Consider the following 25187-nt stretch of genomic DNA (forward strand, 5'->3'; position numbering starts at 1 on the left):
AGTCCAGCGTCGCGGGGGAAATAGCCATGCTGAGCAGTGAGCTCAGCACTACACAGATGAAAGCCTTGCTTGCTGATTGGTCCGGCGGGGCGGGGCCGCCGACCAATCAGCAAGCAAGGCTTTCATCTGTGTATGTGCTGAGCTCACTGCTCAGCATGGCTATTTCCCGCCGCGACGCCGGACTTAAGCTGCATGCCTGCGTGACACACTACCGGAGCCGCAGCAAAGGTGGAAAAGAGCCGCATGCGGCTCTGGAGCCGCAGGTTGCCGACCCCCGGCCTAGATAAATCTGCAGGCTTTTCAGGAGAGTCAGCCCTAACCTGCCTGAGCTTGCTTTAGCTTGTGGCTCTCTTGGGCTCCCCCAGTGGACAATAGGAAATTTACAGGGACCACGGTAGGCATGGAGCCTGACTGGTCACAATTCTTATACTTGAATTTGTTTATAGACTCCTGATGCAGGCTTTGTACCGAAACCTGACTCATGTTGAGGTAAGCGATGTTTGAATAAAGAATTCTATTCCATTGTTTCCATCTCTTGCACTGTGTTTTGTGTGTACCTAAAGGAAATGCATCAATAAGTTTACTGAGTACTGACTTTTGGGGCACTCCACTACTGACCCTTTTGGATGTGGGAAAACTGAGCATTTAGTTCTATTCTCTATTTCCTCTTTTTGTCAATTTTCAATCCAAAAGGGAAATATTGTTCTATTTTCCTGAGGGGTCCCACTGCTTCCCTGTCCTCTGTATGCCAGAAATCTTTACAAAGATCTCACTCACTAGAGAGTTTTTGTATCCTCACATCTAGTTAATCTAAGCTATTTCTCCAAGATATGTAACCCAATGTATTAAATTACATTAACACTGTAAAGCCAGTTAGTCTTTAGTAAAACAAGGTCCTGGCCTAAAGTCCTATTAGTTACTTATGTAGTATAAACTAAGGTCCTTTTATGTATATTTTATTTCATGCACACTATTTGTTCTTAATATACGCACATATATATCTTTTTACATTTGCATTTTTATATTTATATTTGTTTATAGACTCCTGATGCAGGCTTTGTACTAAAACCTGACTCATGTTGAGGTAAGTGATGGTTGAATAAAGAATTCCATTCCATTGATTCAGTCTCCTGCGTTGTGTTTTGTGCATACCTAAAGGAACTGCATCAATAAGTTTCCTGAGGACCACATCCATAAGGCGGTCTTGCGTATCCTGCAACATCATACTGTCCTCACTGGGGAGATAGGCACGCTTGGTCACCTGTGACACCAAAGAATCCATCCAGGGCTGAGCCATAAGTAGCTGACACTATTGTGCCAGAGGATACAAGCATGACATAGCTCTACCACTCTTCAGAGCACCCTGAGGACGATAAACTGCACAGTGAAAATCCGGAGTGGATTCCTTATGTAGCATGCAAGTATGGTAAATAACCTAGCTGTCTAGAATGTCTCACCTATTACACTGGAAATGTATTCTGGTACAATTTTATATACCTTGTCCAGGAAGACAAGATTTTGTAAATACTTATTTTGTAAGCATTCTTATATCAAACTTAAATTTTAAAACATCTGCTTACCGGAAGAAGTAATTCCTTGCACCAGTTACCCTTTGATTAGACCTGATTTACAACGGGAAATAGTACCTATTGAGGAGGGCCACTCTAACTCTCTATTTGGCCTTCCCATTCTAACTTTGGTCCTACCCAAAACGATAGGTCTAACTATGCCCCTACATCTGAACATTTCAGGAGCTTGCTGCAGAGAAATGGAAGAATCAGTGATGGAGAAATTACATGTGCAGGAGGCAGTTGCAGAACAGTTAGTGATATAGAAAATACCATGGTTTTCATGACTCATGGAGCCCCAACCTTCACTAAAGCTAAAGAAGGTAAAAACTACTTCAAAGTTTGGAGCTTTCTACCAAACTTCTTCCTTGATCTCAGCAAGTCTAACCACCAGCCCTGGGTGACAGTGATTTTGCAGGGGGGAAGTGAAGGGTAGGAAACACGGGAGAGTTCAAATAAGGAAGAAGAGTGTGTAAAGGGTGGGAAAGAGTTAATCCCCTTACACTCAACACACACATCTCACCCCTCCCCCCCATCTCCACAAAATTAATAAAAAGTTTGAAATCGATACAAAAGTGCAAGAATTTTACATATACACTAAATGCAACCTGAAAAGCACTAAGGTACTAGACTTGAAAGAAAGAAAACAAGTCCTCTCCCCCACCAACCTCACCCTGGATGTATATCTATATGGAGACCACAAATATAAACAAATCTGGTAAGTATCCAGAAAGAGAACACCAGAAAAATACAAGGTGACTTGGAACTTAGAGTAAAATATGTTTTATTGGAAAGTGATACAATGGATACAAAATAAACAATAGAAGAATCCCTAATTGTACTAAAAGCAGTATCCCCCCACCCACCTCTCCACCACCATCCCCCCTTACCCCAGAAGATCCTTCCTAAACCCTCTCCCATCCCCATCCCATCCAACTTCCCTCCCATCCCTCCCAGAAGATCTAGAGCTCCCCCATCCCTACCCACCCTCCCACTTCCCCCACCCAATCCCTCCCTAGTTTTTTCAAGTTTCAAGTTTTATTTATATTTGATTAGTCGCTTAATTAAAGTTTTTTCTAAGCGAGTTACAGTATATAAAAATAACATATAGTTAAACATAATATTAAAATAAAAGAACAACATACAGAAAATCCAAAAAAGCAGACAATTTACACAATAAATATAATTTTAAAAAAATGCTTACATAATAAGTATAACTAGCAAATTGATAAAATATTATAGTGGGAAAAAGAAAGATAAACATAAAGAGGAAGAAAGTTAAGGAAGAAAACAAGGGAAAGAATGCCAAAAAATACAAGAAAAATCTAATCTAATCTAATCTTACAATTTATATACCGGATCATTTCCCTAAGGAGCTCGATTCGGTTTACAGTTCATTAAAGAGATAACATTCTAATAGGCCATATAGAAATGATACTATTAGTGGAGATTACATAGATGTTAAAGGGTTAAGTGCCTTTCCCTAATTTATATAATTTGGTTGATCAGTAGGCTATACCTGCCAGGCAATCAGCAGTATAGAAGAAACATCATAACAATAGCCCTCCCTAACCAACTAGAGGTAGGGGAACCAATCAAAGACAGAAATCAGCTCAAAAAGTATGGAAAAAATAACTTACCTCAGTGAAGATATTATAGATGTTTGCAAACTTACATTCCGCTTGAACAGTATTGCCAGATGATGCTGAGGAATGATGTAGCCGAGACTGGTTAACAATCCCCAAGTGCAAAAATCAGTGAAATATGTGATAAAACTCAAAAAGTCCAAAACCATAAATGTTCCTCATCCTCAACAAGATACGTATTACATGCGTTGCTTCTTCAGGAGGAGAGATCTTCCCAGAGGAAAAACCACAGGTTCCATGGTTGACACGCCCCGAACTGATGAGCTGGATCACACTGTGGATCACACTGTGGATCATGTTGGATCACATTGGATCACATCAGATCACATTGGATCACGTTGGATCACACTGTGGATCACGCTGTGATCCAGCTCGTCAGTTAGGGGCATGTCAACCGTGGAACCTGTGGTTTTTCCTTTGGAAGATCTCTCCTCCTGAAGAAGCAACGCGTGTAACACGTATCGTGTTGAAGATGAGGAACATTTATGGTTTTGGACTTTTTTAATTTTAGCATATATTTCAATGATTTTTGCACTTGGGGAGTGTTAACCAGGCTCAGCTACGTCATTCTTCAGTGTCATCTGGCAGTACTGTTCAAACGGAATGAAAGTTATTTTTTTCATACTTTTTGAGCTGATTTCTGCCTTTAATTGGTTCCCCTACCTCTGTGGTTGGTTAGGGAGGGCTGGTGCTATGATGTGGCACGGACAGCAGCACATGTTGGTTCTTCTAGCTTGCAGTTCTCACGCATATGCAGATTTTATATGCAGGTTTCATATTCAGGTTTTATATGCAGATTGCCCTGTTCGTATTCGTGCATTCGTATTCGTATGCACACCATCTGTATCAATTTAAAAAAAAAATAAAAAAAGGTTAGGTAAGCGAATGGTCTTGACCAGTTGCTTTTATTGGATCACTAAAATTGATAATTTTTTTTTTTTACTGCATCGGGAAGCCATATTAGAGCATCAATCGTTCTACTAGTTTACATGGCATTTTAATATTAATTAGCTTATTTGCATGGTTAGATCGAGGAATGAGCAATCGTGCATAAAACCAGGCAGTGAGCCATTTTCTGCATCAGGTCTGCAAATGTGATTGTCACAAAAGCTGTTAAAACAGGTTTAGTGATGATCGCTGGCTTCAGGGCATCTGGGCCTAGGTTCTTACCTTGCTAATATCTTTTCTTTTCTTTTTTTTTTAAAATTCTTTATTCATTGTCACTTCAATTAACAAATATACAATATGATATCTTATACTATACAAAATCACTTGTACATTTTTAACCATAAATCTTAAATACTTTAAATTACCCCCCCCATCCCATCCTCCCAGCCCTCCCTATATCAATAAAATTCATTCATATATGTATTATATCCCTTCTTATTATAAAATTTCAAGTATTTAAAGGTGTCTAATCATTTGAATATTCAATCAATGGCCCCCATATCTTTCTAAACCTATCAAAATTTCCATTCTGTAAAACAAGAACTCTTTTCATCTTATACAAATAACATACTGAACTCCACCAAAAGGTATAATTGAGTCTTGTATAGTCTTTCCAATTCCTAGTGATGTGTTGAATGGCAACTCCTGTCAATATTAATAGTAATTTATTGTTAGACATTGAAATTTGACTTTTAAACCTCATTGAAGTACCAAATAAAATTGTATCATATGGCAAGGCAACAAAGTTTTCTAATAGCAAATTAATTTGGGGCCAAATTGATTTCCAAAAGGCATTAATACAAGGACAGAAATAAATTAAATGATCTAAAGTCCCTGCATCCTTATTACAATGCCAGCATCTATTAGACCTAGAAGTATCTACTTTTTGTAAACGAACTGGGGTCCAAAACACTCTATGCAATAAAAACAACCATGTTTGCCTCAAAGATGCCGACATTGTAGACTTTAATCTCCAAGACCAAATTTGTGGCCATTGAGATGCAGAAATTTGGTGCTTGGTCTCAATGCTCCAAATATCCCTCAACCCAGTTTTCTTTTTTTTATTCAGATATTCATTAAGTAATTTATACCACTGTGCGGCTTGGTGACCCAAGAAATCCGCCTGAAAGCAAAGGAATTCTAAACTATATTGATTATTAAGATTCTTCCATTCAGGGAACCCCTCCTGAATAGCTTACTTCAACTGCAACCATCTAAAATTTTGTGCCTTATTTAAACCATAGTTATGTTGCAATTGTGAAAAACTAAGCATCGAACCATTTAAAATAATATTATTCAAAGTACGAATACCTCCACTAACCCATTGCTTCCAGCCGAATTGACATCCGCCAATTTTAATCTTGGAGTTCAGCCAAATGGATTGATGTAATGATTTAGAAATTGGAATAGGTGTCAAATTACTAATATAATGTAAAGTTTTCCAGGTATCAACCAATATTTTATTCTCTTTATATCTTCTAGATATTTTTATACTAATCAAATGCACCAGATGTATAGGAAACAGGAGTCGCCATTCTAAATATAACCAGTCTGGGACATTCTCCATGAGCTCTGGGAGGATCCAATACATACCCTGACGTAGAATATAGGCTTGATGATACCTATAAAAATTTGGAAAATTTATCCCTCCCTCCGAAATTGATTTTTGTAAAAATACTAATGCAATTATTGGTCTTTTACCCAACCAAACAAATTTCGTAAGAATACCATTCAATTTTTTATAGAAGGACTCCTGAAAAAAAATGGTATCATACTCATTTGATAACAAACTACAGGCAATATCATCATTTTTATAGTTTGAACTCTCCCCCACCATGACAAATGCAACGGATTCCATTTTTCACACATTTCTGTTACTTTTTTCAATAAAAGTTTTTCATTCTCCTTTACTGTATCTTCAATATTGTTTTTAATAAAGATACCTAAATACTTTAAACCCTCATCTTTCCAGGAAAAAAGGAAAAAGAATCAAATAGTCCCTTGACACAATGAACATTGAGCAGGAGAACTTCAGACTTACTCCAATTAATCTTATATCCTGAAAACTTTCCAAATCTCTCTATCAATTCAAGTAAGCATGTAATGGTGGTCTCTGGATTTCTCAAATAAAGCAGAATATCATCCGCATAAGCAGAGAGTTTATATTCCCAATTTGAATAAGGAATACCCTGTATCTCCCTTGCCTGATTAATAGCAATTAACAGGGGCTCCAAAACAACATCAAAGAGCAATGGAGATAAGGGACAACCCTGTCTAATACCCCTTCGCAAGTCAAATCTATCTGATAAACTATTATAAACTATTATTAATGTATAATCTTGCACCAGGAGAGCTATACAGCGTCTGAATCATTTGAATAAAACCAGATCCCTCCCTAAACCATTCTAATGCTTGATACATAAAATTCCACTCCACTCTATCAAATGCCTTTTCTGCATCTAGAGAGACCAAGAAAGTTGGATTATTCATATTTTTTGTTAAATTTAAAGTATGAAAAGCCAATCTAGTATTATGAGAAGAATGTCTCCTTGCAACAAATCCTGTTTGATGAGTATCAATAATAAAAGGGAGAGCTTTTGCCAATCTTAAAGCCAATAATTTAGCAATAATTTTCCCATCCACATTTATTAATGAAATAGGCCTGTAGTTTGAAACCAAAGTAGGATCTATGTTTGGCTTCAGCAAAACAATAACCAAAGAATCTGCCATAGTACCTGAAATACAACCTTTAGTCAGTTGATATTGATATAACTTTAACAAATGTGGTGAAAGGTTAATTTGAAATGATTTATAAAATTCTACTGTATATCCATCACCACCTGGAGCGGATCCAGCTCTAAGAGACCCCAATGCTGTTTCTAATTCTTTTAGACTTCCTTTTATATGCTCAGGAATTTGTGGTCCAGTAATTGAGTTTAAAAATTGCCTACCATCTTGTTCTTTGTTTCTATAAGTCTCTTAAAAATATAATTCCTTATAGAAAGCCAAAAATTGTTGTAAAATATGCTCATTTTTAGTATATGATTCTCCTTTGTTATCTTTTATTACAACAATCTTTGTTTTCCTTTTTTTTGCCTTAAGATAATTTGCTAATAATTTCCCAGCCTTGTTTGAATTTCCATAATACTGAGCTTGCTGATAAAACATATCATTCCTAACAAGCTTTGAAGATAATTCATTATATTTGGCTTTAGCTTTTAACAAAATTTGTAATGTACTTTGTTCCCATTTATTAATTAACTTATTTTCTAGAATATTAATTTATTTTTCCAAATCATAAAAATTTTTTTTTTAGTTTGTTTTCTAACATGCGCTGAATATGAGATAATATGTTGCTTTAAATGCATCCCATAACACCTCACTATTAATATCACCAGAATCATTAAATTTAAAAAACTCAATCATTTTTGATTTAAACTCTTCAAGAAAATTTAAATCTGCAATCAAAGTATTATCAAATCTCCAAATCGGCTTTACCTCAACTTGTTCATCTAATTGTAATTCAATCCAAACACCACCATGATCATATAAAATGATAGGATCTATGATGGCTTTAGTCACTTTCTGAGCTATTTTATTTGAAACAAATATATAATCAATTCTTGAAAAAGACTTATGAACTTGTGAACAAAAAGAAAATTCCCGATCATTAAAATGAAGAATACGCCATATATCTATTAAATCACAAGATTGAGCCAAATTATCTAACCCTAATGATTTTATAATTTTACTTGGACTTTTATCTACAATCGGGTCCATTACAGCATTGAAATCTCCAGCCACTACCAAATTGGAAGCAGCCAATGATGGTAATAATTGTTGTATACTTTTAAAAAACTCCATTTGATTAGAATTAGGAGCATATAGATTAAACAAATCAAGGGTATTATTTCCCATGCTCATTTTGACATGCACCCACCTTCCCAAAGGGTCAGCAGCAACCATCTGAAAATTTACTAAACATTTCTTACTTATTAATATAGCAACCCCCGCCTTTTTTCCATTTGCTGTGCAAAAAAACATTTTGAAATCCATCCTCCTTCCAGCTTCCTAGATTCATTAAATGACAGGTGTGTCTTTTGAATGAAATATACATCAGAGTTCTGCTTTTTAAGGAAATCTAACATTTTCTTTTTCTTGATCATATGATTGAGGCCATTTACATTTAATGAAAAAAATTTAACCATCATTCAACTAAAAATCTATTCCAATAATAATATACATTTTTAATTATTATAGAATGATTAGACACCAGCACTATCTTAATTTCTAATAATAAATAGATTAAATATCCATTCCCTTTATTCCCAAAATTCATCATTAAGCATATTATTAACCCCCCATCCCCATCCCTCCCAAACCCTCCCACCAATTGGTAACACTTGTAACGCACATAGTATATGTAACCCCTACACTCCCTACACTTTATCATAATAATAAAAATATATTTGTTTTTAAAATAGCCTTATCTTAATTCATTTAATTAAAAAATTAAATACTCCTAATAAAGTAAAATTCATAAACCTTTATATTTGATCAATTCTTAACTCAAAAATCAATTAATTACCCTCATATACTATCCTTTACCCCCATTATAATTATATTATCAATCAATCACATTTAATATAATTGTTCCATAACTCATTATTTTAAAAAGAAAAAAAATCAACAAATCAATTATACAGTTAATGAAATCGCATTTCATAGACATAAATCTTATAAAATCGAGACACCATGCTTCAAATTCTTAAATTCATACTCAATTTCCTCAAATTCATTAAATCCACTGCCTCAATTAATAATATCCAACCAAATCTTAAAAAGAACCCAGTAAACAAATGATATATAACATTTATGACATCCTTCCATCATCATACCATGACCTTCATTCAAAAGAAAAAATACTGAAAAGAACACAAATAAATAAACTCAGACCAGAAACATCCTTGAAAAGCAATAGACTCTCTTTAGACTTAACAAAAGCTCAATAATAATATAACTTTAAGACAGTTAATCCTCTTCATTTCCTCCTTCTTCTATTTCTAAAATAATATATCTGGAAATCAGTCCATCCTCTTCATTTCTTCTTTCTTCTATTTCTAAAATAATATATCTGGAAATCAGTCCATCCTCTTCATTTCTTCTTTCTTCTTTTTCTGAAATAACATATCTGGAAATTAATCAATCTTTTTCATTTCTTCTTTCTTTTATTCCTGGAAACACTTCACATAGACATTGGCTCTGAGGTGGCAAGGAAACTTTTCAGTTTTTCTGGATCCTCAAAGTAAAGTGACTTATTTCCAGAGGAAATTCTCATTCTTGCAGGATAATATAAGCCATATTTGTATCCTTTCTCTTTCAACTGCGCTCTGAGTTGAAGAAACTGCTGCCTTACAGCCACAGTACTTTTTTCAAAATCCGGCAAGAATATCAGCTTAGAGCCTTTGTAGTTAAAATTTTTATCAGCTTTTGCTAAGCTCAATATTTCAAATGCTTGACTGAACCTCAGAAGTTTGAAAATCAGAGGTCTAGGCTTGGAGTTATTTGCTGACTGTTGGAAAGGAATCCTGTGTGCTCGTTCAATTTCTAGGGGGTACTTAGTGTTCAGCTGCAGCAGCTTTGGGAGCAAATTCTCCAGGAACTGAACCCGGTTTCCCCCCTCCAAATTTTCTGCCAGTCCAAAAAATTTAATATTCTTTCTTCTGCCACGGTTCTCATAGTCCACCAGCCTTTTCTGTAACTCTTTGATGATTTTATTATCTTCCTTAGCTTGAACAGCAGTTAGTTCCATCTGATCCATCCTGGATTCTAAAACTGTCATTCTTTGAGAAGCAGCCTCTAACTGCCTGTTAATGTTTAACACTTCTTCTTTTACATCTTGAATGCTTTCTGCATTCTTCTGGATCTGTTTTGATATTTTTTTAAGTTCAGCCATTATGTCTTTTTTCCCGATTTCTTCTTCCTCAGGAAGTAGGGCTTTTGCCGCTGCCGCCAAATCTTGCTTGAGGCGTTTTGCGTACCGGATGTCGCAAAAGCCACCTCAATTTTCCCCTGACGTGTGCTAGTCATCTACTCACAGCACCTGGGTGACAAAAATTTAATTTTTTGGCAAAAATTTATAATATATTTATAATAACCGCTGCCTGGCTATCAGAGCTCCATGATCACACCTCCATCCACTGCACGTGCCAAGCCACGCCCCTCTCACTAATATCTTTTCTAGTAGATAGGTGTGTAATTCTAGACAAGTGACTGCAGAAAGAGGAAGACAGGCAAAAATATCTTGAAAAGTTAAGAGAGTCAGGAAAGCAAAGATGCAAATGAAAGAAAAGAAAGCAGACAGTAAAATGGAGAGACAAAACATTTTTTGAATATATTAGTGATAGGAAGAAGTGCAAAAGTGGCATTATGAGACTCAAAGTTGAAGGGCAAGAATATGTAGAAGCTGATAAAGAAAAGGCCACATTGCTTAACAAATATTTCTGTTCTGTGTTCACTGAAGCACCGGGAGCGGAACAGTCATGTGAATAGAGATGGAGGAGTAATAGGCCCTGACTGATTTTCAGAGGATTGTGTTTGTGAGGAGCTAGCTAAAATAAAGGTAGACAAAGCGATGGGGCCGGATGGTGTACATCTGAGGGTGCTGAAGGAACTTAGGAAAATTCTGATAGCTCCACTGACTGACCTTTTTAATGAGTCTCTAGAGTCAGGACTGGTACCGGAGAACTGGAGAAGGACGGATGTGGTCCCTCTCCACAAAAGTGTAAGTCTGACTTCTGTGGTAAGCAAATTAATGGAAATGCTTTTAAAACAGAGAATGGTCAAGTTTCTGGAATCCTGTGGATTACAGGACTGGAGGCAACATGGATTCATTAGAGGTAGGTCATGTCAGACAATCTGATCAATTTCTTTGACTGGGTGACCAGAGAATTGGACTTAGGATGTATGCTAGATTTGGTGTATTTAGGTATTAGCAAAGTCTTTAACAGTGTACCACACAGGCGTCTAATAAATAAACTGAATGCCCTTGGGATGGTTGAGTGGAAGGTGACAGAGGGTAGTCATCAATGGAGATTGCTCTGAGAAAAGGGATGTTACCAGTGATGTGCCTCAAGGTTCTGTTCTTGGGCCTGTTCTTTTTAATGTTTTTATAAATGATATTGCTAAAGGGTTGTCGGGTAAGATTTGCCTCTTTGCAGATGATACCAAAATCTGCAATAGAGTAGACACACCGGATGGTGTGAATAACATGAAGACCTGGCAAAGCTTGAAGAATGGCCTGAAATTTGGCAGCTAAAATTTAATACTAAGAAATGCAAGGTCATGCATTTGGGCTGCAAAACCTTGAGGGAATGGTACAGTTTAGGGGGTGAAGTACTTATGTGCACAATGGAAGAGTGGGACTTGAGTGTGATTGTATGTGAAAGAGTGGTTAATCATTGGAATGAGCTCCCAGTGCAGGTGATCGAAGCCAGAAGCGTGCCAGATTTTAAGAATAAATGGAATGCCCATGTCGGATCTCTAAGAGGGTAGAGTTAAGGTCATCAGAGTGTGATCTCTCAGAGGGTTAAGGGGGAGGGTCAATAGAGTGGGCAGACTTAATGGGTCTTCTAGCTTGCAGTTCTCACACATATGCAGATTTTATATGCAGGTTTCATATTCAGGTTTTATATGCAGATTGCCCTGTTCGTATTCGTGCATTTGTATGCACACCATCTGTATCAATTTAAAAAAATTAAAAAAAAAAGGTTAGGTAAGCGAATGGTCTTGACCAGTTGCTTTTATTGGATCACTAAAATCGATAATTTTTTTTTTTTTTACTGCATCGGGAAGCCATATTAGAGCATCAATCGTTCTATGGCCCTTTTCTATCGTCATGTTTCTATGTTTCTATCGCTTTCTTCACTTCTTTATTTATCCACACCGGGTCTTTTGTTCGGCTCTTTTGCACCCTTTTCTGAATCTGGGGATATACAGATTTTGCGCCTCGCTCACCGTGTCCTTGAATAAAGACCAGGCTTGCACTATAGTCTGCCATTTCTTTGTGCTGTTCCTAAGTTTCTTCCTTACCATTACCCTCATTGCTTCATAGTTTCCTTTCTTGAAGTTAAAAGTTGTCGCTGTGGTTCTCTTTCCCTTCGGTATTCCTACTTCAATTTTGAACTTGATCATATTATGATCGCTGTTTCCCAACGGTCCCACTACTTCCACTTCCTTTGCAAGTCCTCTTAGCCCATTAAGGATTAGATCCAGAGTTGCACTTCCTCTTGTCGGTCCTCTTTCCTGCTTACTCATGACCACTTTCACTGGCCTCCTACCTTCCCGCTCCTGCCAGTAAAATCAAAAGGAATTTAAACTTCTTATGCTGGAAAGGTGTATTAGAAAGAAAAACAGAAGATACAAAACAAAATAGAAATAATATTAAAAAACAAAAGTCTTACTTCTTTCTCTCGTGCCAGTTGCTCCCATTCCATTACTACCTCTAAGAGGGTTTTTTTCTCCTAGTAGCCTCCCAAGCGTTGATCTGGCGAGCATTTGGAGTGTATTGGCAAGATTGTTCACCTGAAAAACAACTGCCACTGGATTCTCTATTTTGAAACAGAAGGCTGCATCTATTCCAACTGTTAAGAAGTCCTTGGTTAGAACCTGAGAAGATGAGATAGACATGAATGAAGCCACAATAGAAGCAAGAGTTGAAAATGCTGCCAAAAAGCACACATTTTAATATTCCACCTGACTACATACAAAGATATGAAAAGATTACAGACTCCCCTAACTTTATAAAGAAAATGAAATATGGAAGAATATGCATTATGCAGTCTTTAATTTATTTTGGAAAATCCAAATAGAAACTAAACACTTACTTCTGATCGTATTGAGGCCTTAGTAGTTCTTCCTTCGATTCTGAAGAATTCATCAATGCATGGTAAAATAAAATAGATGCCTTGGAAGGATTTTAGAAAGAGAAAAATCAGATTAAGAACATAGAAAAGTAATCCACAGTTGTTTTTTTGTGCTTTATCTATCTAGCTTTGACAGAAAGGAGGAGAAGCTTAGCAATTGCTCTTCTGAGGCACAGTTCCTCCTGCTCTTTACCGGCAATTCTCTGCACAGATAGCGTGCATTTAATTTGCATATTATTATGCTGAGAATTGCCCATAAAATAAAAGTCGCTCCCACTACAGGCACTATATAGACTTAGCGGATTTTACTAGCGAGTTTTGAGAATCCAGCTCTTAGTCCCCATGTCATTCTCTAAAAGGAACTACAAAAATTCAACACGTAAACAGAACACAGAACAGGGAGAGCTTGGGACTTTAACTGCTCTTTGCCTGCTCCATTCCCTACAAATTTTTAGCCTGCTGTGCTTCTCAATTCCCTAGACCAGGTCTGTCCAACCTTTTGGCTTCCCTGGGCCGCATTGGCCGAAAAAAATGTTTCTGGGGCCGCACAAATGCTGCAGCAAGACAGAGGAGGGAGCCGGCAAGACATCACAGGGCCACATGCGGCCCTTGGGCCACAGGTTGGACACCCCTGCCCTAGACCCAGCCTTCTGCAGAAGATGACTGCAAATTGTCACTACCTAGATCATTTTTGTGTCCTATTTTTGCTCTTCCCTTCTTACTCTTTATTATACTAATTATATTGAGCCATTTAGACTGATTTTCAGAGATATGCAGAAACCAATTGGATAATCGAACGTTGTTTCCATAACAACCTTGATGCTTTCCGGAATATTGGTATGTCATTTAAAACGTATTTCCTCTTCCACAGACTTCTGGGAATATGAGTTTCAAAAGATATTTGACAAGTCTTTAATATTCTTCGTTCTCCCTTCCGCCACCTAGTGAAAATGTAATAATCATGCATACATGACCAGCATAGACTCCCACAGTCACCTCCCCACAAGAAAGAAGCTCCGCCTCAAAAATCACCGTACCCAATAGTTAACAACATATCCACTATATTCCCACCCAGCAATTCCATCAGTTGTCACATCTTCATACTGGAGTTTTGGAATTTAAATAATGCATATATAAAGCAGATCCCCATATTTAACTTCATTCTTTCCTACTTTTCACTCAGTATATAATATATTAATAATCCTCCTGTACATCCCATATTCTATCAGAAATTAAAATAAACAGCTTAACTATCCTAATACTTCCAATATAGAATGTTTACTCTATTCAAAATTCTAAGCAGAAAGATTGTTGAAATGAATATTTTTGAATATAGTTAAAAACATTCTATATCGTTGCTATTTGAAATCAATATACATTCCAATTAAAAGATAAAACATCCTTCCTTAACAACACAATATCCTAATAGAATCAGATTAAAAAAAATTGTATTGAAAATGAAAAATTAAGTTGACATTGGCAGTTCTTGATTTTGAATAAATTTTTGCAGCTCTTCTGGATCATCAAAAGTTAAAGTCTTATTTCCTATAGTAACTTTCATATTTGCAGGGTAAACTAAACCGAACTTAGCTCCCAACTCTCTTAATTGTGGTCTTAATTCCAATAGCTTTTTCCTTTTTACAGCAGTGCTTTTTGCGAAGTCCGGGACAAAGTGTATGTAGGCATCTTGATATTTTAAATCTTTATTTTGCTTTGCCACCTGAAATATTTCAATGACCTGTTGGTGTCGCAATAGTTTAAAGATCAATGGCCGCGGCCCCTTTTGTTTTTCTGATCTTCTTGTCGGCACTCTATGCGCCCTTTCCACCTCTATCGGGAACTTTGTTTTAAGCGGAAGTAGTTTAGGCAATAAGTTTTCAATAAAAGCAACCGGATTTCATTTTTCTGCTCCTTCCGGTAAACCAAGCAAATGCAAATTGCTCCTTCTTTTGCGATTTGAGCAATCCTCCAGCTCTCTAGTAAGTAATTCAATTTTCCTCCTTTCCGTTTTGTTATGACATACTTCTTCTTCCACTATTATCATCCTTTCTTCTAAGTTATTTGATTTTATTTCCATTAAATCCATCTTCTTGTTTAAAGTTGAAACTTCATCCGTTAAGTCGGTAACTTTTTTAGTTATAATTGAAAGCATTTCTTTAATTTCTTTCAGTTCTTTCATTACTTCCACATCTCCCATCTTTAAACCCATCTCTTGTTCTGTTTTCGCTCTTTTACTACTACCCGACACCGCAAAATCATTTTTGTTTTGGTTTCCTGACGCCATCGCTTTATTTTCTTTATTCATCAAAAATTAAATCCAATTTATTTAGTTTCCTGTGACTTTTTACTCTTTCAAGGTCTTTTTCCACGGAGCTCTCTTACTACCCGACCTTCCTCATGCGTGTCCAAGCCACGCCCCACTGAGAGTAGCCTTGAAGATAGAATTTCCCGCCTATTGCCAGATTCAGAGCATTCTGTGGGCTAAAATCGAATAAGCCGAGACTTTGTTAATAATGTGAAGATAAATGTTTGAACGGAGCTTTTTGGTTTTTCACAGTTGCTTCCCTGAAGAAGTAGAAGGAAACGCATCGGTGAGGGGATGACTGAATACCAAGCTAAGTAATATCTTCGCACTTATTTCATGGGAGCTTTTACATAACAAAAATGAGATTGAGTAAAGCACCTTGAATGTCTATATTCAAAAAGATAAGATATAATTAGGAAAACTATATATGAAAAAGATTAAAAGAATTAAAGAAAGAAAAAAAGAAATATTCATCAGGTCTATATCAGGATCAATTAAGAATTATACCACGTGATATTAAACTACACAAGCCGTGATCTGAAGATCTGTAAGATAACCTGATGATAGTATAGAGAGATAATCATATTTTGTTGCATTGAAACTGGAGTTTGTTCTTGTTGTATACAGCATCGGCCACACAATCCACCCCTGCTAGCATCAGCTGGGACAAAGCTTCACCCTCTGCCAGGGCAAGCCCACGCATCTTAGTATGACAAGCGCGTGCTATAAAAGAGGCTGCTACAGGTGTTTTGAACCCTAAGGCCATAGACTCAAACTGCCTTTTTAGGATCACATTCACTCGGTGATCCTGTGTATCCTTTAATACTACCCTTCCCTCCCTCACTCAGCAAGACATTTGCTTGGTTACCTGAGTTACCAAGAAATCCACCTTAGGCTGAGTGAGCACCTGTTGCCACTCTAGTACCATAGAATATGGCCTAGTCATTGCCTTGGATACCTCGAAAAAGCCCTCAGGAGCATCCCAGTGCTTTGTGACTAAAACACTGATTATCAAGATGCCAGAGAAAAGACATGGGCTGCATTCTCACTCTGCTCAGGATAGAAAACAGTGGAAGGGGCCTGAAGTACTAGAGATGAAGTCCCAGAGGGAATCAATAATGAGCTCTAATAGCACCAACGGCTTCAACAGCCGGTGTACTATGGGATCTTCCACTTGGTAGAGGGTCACCACTGCTTCCTGCATACTTGCTCCTATTTCCAACTCTATATCAACCAACAAGGAATACTCGCTCTGTGACAGCAAGGGTATACAGACTGATTCTTCACCTTCCGAGTCCCTGTCAGAAAGGTTCATAGAATCCTAGACAGCCTCTGCCAAAGACAATGATGTGCCCTGGGAGCCCAAGCCCCCTTGCGCAATGCCTAGCTTGCTATCAGACCTCATATGAGGATCCCAGTTATCCAAATAAGCTCTCCACATTAAATTAACAAATTTAGGAAAAAAGGTGTAACTAGGCAGCACGCAGGCCCTTTTAGGTAACTCCACTTTACGTCTCTTTGGCTCCGCTACTTCCACACTCATATGCTTAGTTATGCCACTGTTCTGAGGCTCTGGAAGGGATTTTCTCCCTATAGACAGGCCACCTCCAGAAGTTCCTCAACCCTAGAGACCAAAGGGGAGGCTGAGACCTACGCTCCTGCCCCCCTTCACTTGCTGCACAGCACATGGTGCAAGGGTGCTCTTCTGGTATTCAACCAGTGCAAATCTGACAGGATTTACGAGTAAGAAGAGCCTGAAGTTTCCAACCCTGCCAGTTTTGAGGCAAAATGAGGTGATTTGAAGGATCTGGAGAACTTTGATTTAAAAAAAAAAGGGAAATTCAATATGGCTGCCACAGCAGCTTTTTGCCATCAAAAAATGGCTCAAACATGATTTTACTAAAAGTAAAAGTTAAAAAAAAAAAACAATCTCAGAAAACAAGAATTTAGAGGTGGGGGACCCTACAGGATGTGGCAGTAACTTTCAAAAATAGGTTTTTCAGATCCCAAATTTACCTCACACGCTATAATAGCCTTACACATTGTGACATGTGCTTTGAAGGTGCTGCAGCCTGTCTCAGCTCTAAGCAGTAGCTGTGTCTGTGAGAAGAATCCTTGCCTCAATCTACTAGTCCTCCAAACGCTGAGATCTTTGGACTGCCAGTCATACCGAAATCAAATTGATCCTCAACCCCCTGAGGAACTGCGCACACGAAGGGGGAGAGATGAAATCGCAGCTGGCACCCTGAAAAGTCCATCTGAGTTCCCTGTGAATGCCTAACAGCCTGCGCTCAAGCCCTTGCGATTCAGTAGGCAAGCTAAGCTACTAAGGATATGAACCCCGAGTTTCAACAAGTTTCTGCAGGCTGTCCAAACATCTCCCCAAGGGATTAACCTGCTGGCTGCAGTCTTGTCTGTTCCTTTTCCACGCAGGCAGAGCTTTCCCTCATACTGGGAAGTTCTGGTGCACTGATAGTGGCAAAAACAGCGAAAAATGCCAAATATAATAAAGAAATATAGAGAGCAAATCAGAAAGACACCTGGCTTGCATGCATAAGGAAAATCTGAAGGGGGCAGCAGAGTCCTCTGGAGAAGGAGGAAAAAGATATGACAACCTAGAATGGATTCCTTCTGCATGGCTCATGAGCATGGGGAGAATATCCTATTGTCCAGAATGACAAACCTATTGTACTAGAACATGGGCATCCAACCTCGGCCCTCGCTAGTTTGGATTTTCAGGATTTCCCAAATTAAAATGCATGAGATCTATTTGTATACAATGGAAGCAGTGCATGGAAATATCTCATGAAAATTCATTGGCGTAATCCTGAAAACTCAACTAGATTGCAGCCCTCAAAGACCAATGTTTGGCAACCCTGCACTAGAATGGAAGATTAGGTTCTTATCTTTGGTAATCTTCTTTCTGTTAGTTCCTGATGGAGTCAATATGCCAGGTGTTTTATCTCAATCTGCGAACCGGGTCTTGCAGAAAACCATACATTTTTTCCCTCTGCTCCTCTCACATGGCTAAGGAATACAGAGACCCCTGCGGTTCAGTCCAAAAGCAAATGAATAGCAGTGGAACAAAGTATACAAACAAGGGGGGGGGGGGGGCACGGAGAGCTTCCTAGCCAACTATCATTCTGTTCTGCCATGCAATATACAAGAAAAAAATAACAAACAGGCAACATGAAAAACAGGCAAGAACATGGCACCAACTTGCTACATGTAATGAGCACTAACTAGAACAAAGAATATCCTTACTGGGTGAGACCAATGGTCCATCTAGCCCAGTAGCCCATCCTCATGGTGACCAATCCAGGTTCATACCAAGGCAAGCAGTGGCTTCCCCATGTCTTTTTCAATAAAAGACTATGGACTTTTCCTCCAGGAAAAGTCCACACCTTTCTAAAAACCATCTACGCTATCCACTCTTACCACAACCTCTGGCAATGTATTCCAGAGCTTAACTATTCTCTGAGTGAAAAAATATTTCCTCCTATTGGTTTTAAAAGTATTTCCCTGTAACTTCATTGAGTGTCTTTGTAATTTTTGACAGTGAAAAATCAATCCACTTATACTCATTCTACTCCACTCAGAATTTTGTAGACTCCAATCATATCTCCCCTCAACCGTCTCTTTTCTAAGCTGAAGAGCCCTAAAAGTTTTAGTCTATCATCTTACAAGAGAAGTTCCATCCCCTTTATCGCTCTTCTTTGAATCTTTTCTAGTACTGCTATATCTTTCTTGAAATAAAGCAGGTAATGCCAAGCAGTGGGGTTTAGTAGCACCAGGAGAGCCATGATCAATTTCTGGAGCTTCTGTTTGCATGGCTTGGGAAGAATACATCCCTGGATCTTATTGAACCGGACTTGAAGATATTCCAGCATCTGTGAAGGTACAAGCTGGCTCTTTTTGAAACTGACAATCCAGGTTCATTAGTTTTTATTGAATATTATAAGAAATTTACAGAAAGCAGTTCAAACACACAAAATCTGAATAAGACACAATGGTGTAGAAAAAGTCTATGTCTACAATCATTTACATACAACCAGATTAATAAAAAGAATCCAGGGTATTTGTAACTGCTAATAGAAGATATATGAAAGGCAGAAAAGCAGGGAAAGTGAAATAAGAGAGAGGGAAAGAAAGAGGGAGAAAAAGAAAAAGAGAGAGATAGATAGATAGAGAGGCAGAAGTGTCTACTGGTTAGAATGAACATATGAATCTAAGAATGACCAAGGTGATTTATTTCGCACCATGTTTCTGGAGAGTCGAGAAATCATGTTTTTCTCATATGCATAAGATTCAAATTTGTGATACATGCTCAGAGAGTTCCACCAAAAGGTGTAGTCAAGTAGCGAGGATGATTTCCAATTTTTTAGAATATGCATAAGAGCTGTTACAAACATGGCATCAATGAGTTTAGGTGGGCAGTTTGTTTGTGCGAAACAAGGGTGTTGAGAACGAAGAATTACAATGTCCATGGAGATCTCTTCTGAACACTTAGTAATAGATTTTATAGTGTCCCAAATACGAATCCAGAAGGAGTGAACTATAGAGCAATGAAAAAGCATGTGATCAAGAGTTCCAGACTCTTTCAAACAATTCCAGCAGTTGGAGTCTTGTTTTAGCTTCGCTTTCCACATGCGAAATGGGGTCCATACTGCATTCCACATAACGAAGAACATTGATTGCGAGACTCTGGAAGATAGAAGAGGACGGTTTGTAGAGGACCAGAAAAGTTCCCAAGCTATATCAGAAAGCGTAGTCTGCAGAATCGATTCCCATTGGTTCATTGATTGAGGTGAAAAGGTGAAAGAGTGATCCCTTAGAATACTATAAAAAAGAGATATCGCTTTACCCTTCATTAAGGCCAGAGTAGACCAGTGGTGAACAGTGTGGATAGAGGTCATAAAGTCAGGGCGTATATGTACCTTAGACAGTATTCCAGTAAGCATGAGCCATTGGGAATGTATAGAGGATGGAAGTGAATATGCAGAACAAAAAATATCAAAAGGAACGAATGAGGTGGAGGAGATTAATTGATGAGCAAACTCGACACCCGCCCGTTGCCACCTCTTCCATGAAAGGGATCTACCTTTATTTTGAATTTTAGGGTTATTCCAAAGGGACATGAGTGGGCTTTCGCTAACAGAGATCTCAGCCGTTGCATCTAGAAGATGAAAAGCATGCTGCGTTGCACTCAACAAGGAATACTTTCTCAAGTGTCTAGGTATTGACACTGTAAGGAAGCAGGAAACGTGCAGTGGTGCACTTAAAAAGCGTTCCATTTCAAACCATGCTGGTTGATCCTGAGGATTAGAATCAACGATCCAATAAACTCCATATTTGGCTAAAGATGCGATATAATAATAATAAAAATCTGGTAAATTTAATCCACCATTAATCTTAGAGGCCTTCAGCTTGGCGAGAGCAATACGGGGTTTTTTCTTGTTCCAAATAAATTCAGAGATTTTCATATTGAGCCAATGAAATAATTTTTTCTGGCATAGGAGGGGAAGCATGGAAAGGGTGTAATTAATTTGCGGGGCTAAAGTCATTTTAATGGAGGCTATTCTGCCCCACCATGACAAATAAAGTGGGGACCAACGAGTTGTAGTGTTTAAAACTAAATTTTTGATTTTGGATATGTTCAGATCCTGTGCGTGTACTGGATCTTTATGAATTAGGACCCCTAAATATTTCACAGCTCCCTGTGACCATGAAAAAGGAAATTGAGCCAGATCTGAGGAGGAGATGTGGTCATTGAGAGGAAAGATTTCTGATTTCTCCCAATTAACAGAATATCCAGAAAGTTGAGAGTATTGAGAGACAATGTTAATAAGATGGGGCAAGGAAACAAGAGGATCTCTGAGAAAGAGAAGGACATCGTCAGCATAGGCTGCTAATTTAATGTCTCGACTGGACGAGGGGATACCCTTAATTAGGGGACATTGTCGGATAGCTGACAGGAGAGGTTCCAACGCTAAGTCAAATAACAATGGTGAAAGGGGACAGCCTTGACGGATGCCTCTATGAAGGGGGAATTTGTTGGAGTGAGAGTTGTTAATCAGAATACGAGCTGTGGGTTGTCTATATAGTGTTTCTATCCAGTCTGTGAAGAAAGGACCAAAATTGTACCATTTCAGTACTTGGAATAAGAATGGCCACTCCACTCGGTCGAAGGCTTTCTCAGCATCAATGGCTAGACCAATCACAGGATCTGACAGTGTTTTGGCGTGAGCATTGATATGGTGAAATAAGCGTAAATTATCTCCTATGTATCTTTGTTTGATGAATCCTGTTTGATCTTTGTGTACAAGGGTTGGGATCACTGTGGTGAGTCTTAATGCGAGTAGTTTTGCCATAATTTTGTAATCCAAATTAAGGAGAGAGATAGGACGGAAATTTTTAACCAAAGTAGCATCGCGTTCTGGTTTAGGAATAACTACAATAGTGGCCTCAGCGAAATTAAATTGTTTATCCGGAGTGGAGTGGAGAAAATCATAATACGTGAGGAGTTGAGGCGCCAAGAGAGCTCGGAAAATTTTGAAGAACTCATTAGTAAAGCCATCCGGACCTGGGGCTTTCCCAGTGGGTAAGGAGGATATAGTAGTTTCAATCTCAGACGTGGTGATGGGAGCGTCCAGTTTTGTTTTTATAGATTCCGATACAGTCGGATGAGTTAAAGAGGCGAGGAAAGAGTCTATATCCGATTCAGGGGCTGATAGCTCAGATTGATATAGAGTAGTATAAAATTTTTCAAATTGGGAAGAAATCAGAGATCTGGTTCTAGCTAATTGTCCTGATGAGTCTTGAACAGCTGAGATGTGTAAACGTTTTGATTTAGTTTTAAGATATCAAGCTAAAGGGCGACCCATAAGATTATCTCCCATATAGTGACCGGAGGAGGAAATGAAAATGTCACGTCGGGCCGTGTGGGAAAGCAGAGTATTATATTCATATTTAAGATTTTGAATTCGTTGGAACATGGATGGATCATGCAAATGAGTGGACATATGTTGTAGTTCTAAGTTTTTGATAGAGATTTCCAATTCTTTTTCTTTTTGTATGGATTGTTTTTTTTTCCAGGAAGCAAGTTTAATCAATTCACCTCTGAGAGAGGCTTTGTAAGCTTCCCAAACAATAGCAGGACAGGTTTCTGAATCTTTGGTGTTAATTTCAAAAAATTCTGTGGTAAAAGATTTGATTTTGTCCACTATTGCATCATCTAAAAGTAAGGCATTATTAAGTCGCCAAGAGGGAGATTCTTTGCGTGGGGCAGAAATAGTTAAGTGCAAGGAAATGGCTGCGTGATCTGTAAGAGATATTGGATGTATGATAGTATTTGTTACGTCTTGAATGAGTGAGGGGGAAAGAAGAAAGAAATCAATTCTTGAGTAAGTGTTGTGTGGTGATGAAAAGTGAGAGTACTCTCTATCTTTCGGGTGCAGTAAACGCCAAGGATCTACAAGGGAGAAGGCTTCCATTAAAGCATGTAGGGCTGAGAAAGATTTGGACTTTGAGGGTCTGCAAGATGATGATCGATCTATATAAATGTCCTGAATTTGGTTGAGTCACCTCCTAATATCAGAGAGCAAGAACCATATTCAACTAATGCCAGCTGAAGATCTTTGAAAAAGTCCGGATGGTCCAAAACAGGAGCGTAAATATTAAGGAACACAAAATCTATTGAGTGCAACGCAGCATGAACCAGACACCACCTTCCGTCAGAGTCTGTTTTAACAGAATGAATAATTGGGGATAGCTTGTCACTGATAAGTATTGATATCCCATTTTTCTTCCTCTGAGTTGCAGGGGAATATAAATGAGTGGAATATCCCTTCAACTTAAATTTCAAGGAGGCAGCGGGCGGGAGGTGGGTCTCCTGTAAATAAATCACATCAGGATGTTTATTAGTCACATAGTTGGCTATCTTCTTCCTTTTAATAGGATGGTTCAAACCATTCACGTTAAAAGAAAGGATATGTAAGTCAGCCATAATCTGTTATATGTGGTGGTAGGATATAGTAGATATCACCTTTATGAGAAAAAAGCAAATGACACAACCAGAATATCAAGCAGACACTTCTGCCAGAAAGTAGAAATAAAGAAAGCATAAGAGAAAGAGCAAATAGATTAGCAGTGATAGCATAATACAAGGTCAGAAAAAAGAAAGACCAAACTATCAAGCGTGGGATAAAACAGTTTAAGGGTGCTCCTGTGAGCACGGAGAAGTAACACATACGGAACAGCTAACATTATTCCACACTCACTCAATTTGAGAAACATGAAGGTGGTGTGCTTATTCACACAAAGCAATAAATTGTACAGTCATGTATTAGCAAGCTATAACAGCAGAAAACCTTAACAGCAGAAAACCTTAACAGCAGGAACCAGATGCAAGCATAGACATCAGTAGCTCAGCATGTCAGCGCATTTTCAGAGAGTCCAGGAATGCAGTCAGCTCCTCAGGATCAGTGTAAGAAGTAGTGCGGTTATTGTAGGTAACTTTCATCCTGGCAGGATACATAAGACCGTATTTGGCTCCAATGTCTTTGAGCTCCTGTCGGTGAGAGAGAAAAGCCTTTCTCTTCAAGGCTGTGGTTTTAGCCAGATCTGGAACAATGAAAAATTTCCTGCCTTGATGTAGTAGCTGAGGTTTAGATTTTGCTGTTGTGAGGATCTGTAATGTGTGCTGAAATCTGAGGAGTTTAGCCACAATAGGCCTGGGAGAAGATGCATGTGTAGAGAGGTGAGACGGCACTCGGTGAGCACGCTCTATTTCCAACGGAGTTGAGAAGACAAGACCCAGGGTAGCAGGCAGGAAAGCAGACAGAAAGGCAACCATATCAGAGCCCTCCGATGATTCAGGTATCCCAATAATTCTTAAGTTGGATCTTCTGCTGCGATTAGAAAGATCTTCATAGTCTCTTTGTAAAGTAGTAATCAGTTTATCATGTTTAGTTACCGTTTCTTGTAGTGAAGATATGACAGATGTTTTTTCCTCTAGGACGTCCAAACGATGTCGGGCATCTACAAATTGGGAATTAATTGCCTCAATCTCACTTCTTAAAAGTTTGATTTCATCAACCTGCTCCTGAATTATGCTCCGATTTGATCTTATTTCTTTCAGGAGCAAGTCAAGTGAGGCCTCATCATTCTTCGGTGCCATTTTCTCTGGCGTGTTCAGATCAGATTTCAGCTTCTTCCCTCCGATCGATGTAGGTGGAGCAGTTTCGTTTTTTGTCGATTTTGTAGGCGACATAGGGACTCATGAAGTTATATTTTGGCGAAATCGCGGAGTTTTTTTTTTTTTTTTCCAAAAAATAAGCACTTTTTAATCAGTTTTGAGTGTGGGTGAGGAGGAGTAGTTATTTCATGTTTGTGGTCCTCGCGGTAGTCAAGCCACGCCTCTTAATGATGTTGGTTTAGATTGAGGCGGTTAATTTGTTATTTGTAGGAGGTTTCCACGTTTGTTATGAAGTCTTAAAGAATCAGTTATTGCGGTTGAATTATAAGTTGGACTGTTTGTGCTTCACTCAGCCGCTTCGCAAAGGCGCGAGCTAAGGCGCACGCGCCTTTGCCGTGCGCCTTAGCCGGCGCGCCGAACGGCTGCACCGTTGAGCCGTTGAATTTAAAGTTTCCCGGCACGGGCTGGGGGGCGGAGCAAGCTCGCACGCCCGGCCCAGCAGTAAGAGCAGCGTCGGCTCGGCTGGCTAAAGCAGGGCAGGCAGCCGCTGCGGGAGATGTCCTGTCGGGTTGGTCTGGGTTTGAGAGGGCTGTCCCCAAG

General features: G+C 38.6%; 1 protein-coding gene across 7 annotated transcripts in view; it reads right to left on the bottom strand.

The window, feature by feature from the left end:
• Window positions 1–3859: 3859 nt before the first annotated feature.
• The window catches only part of LOC117359558 (erythrocyte band 7 integral membrane protein-like), a 79070-nt gene continuing 57742 nt past the window's right edge, over window positions 3860–25187 (bottom strand). For 6 of the 7 annotated variants that reach the window (XM_033942540.1, XM_033942537.1, XM_033942539.1 and 3 more), the window contains 3 exons: window positions 13048–13127; window positions 12625–12829; window positions 3860–4055 (listed from right to left, as the gene is read on the bottom strand). In XM_033942540.1, coding sequence (XP_033798431.1) covers window positions 3994–4055; window positions 12625–12829; window positions 13048–13127 — 347 coding nt within the window. In that variant the 3' untranslated portion in view covers window positions 3860–3993. Of the gene's footprint in view, window positions 4056–12325; window positions 12512–12624; window positions 12830–13047; window positions 13128–25187 lie in introns of those variants that run through there. The other variant, XM_033942541.1, reaches the window with a different exon arrangement.

Source organism: Geotrypetes seraphini, chromosome 4, assembly GCF_902459505.1.
Source record: "Geotrypetes seraphini chromosome 4, aGeoSer1.1, whole genome shotgun sequence".
Classification (NCBI taxonomy): domain Eukaryota; kingdom Metazoa; phylum Chordata; class Amphibia; order Gymnophiona; family Dermophiidae; genus Geotrypetes; species Geotrypetes seraphini.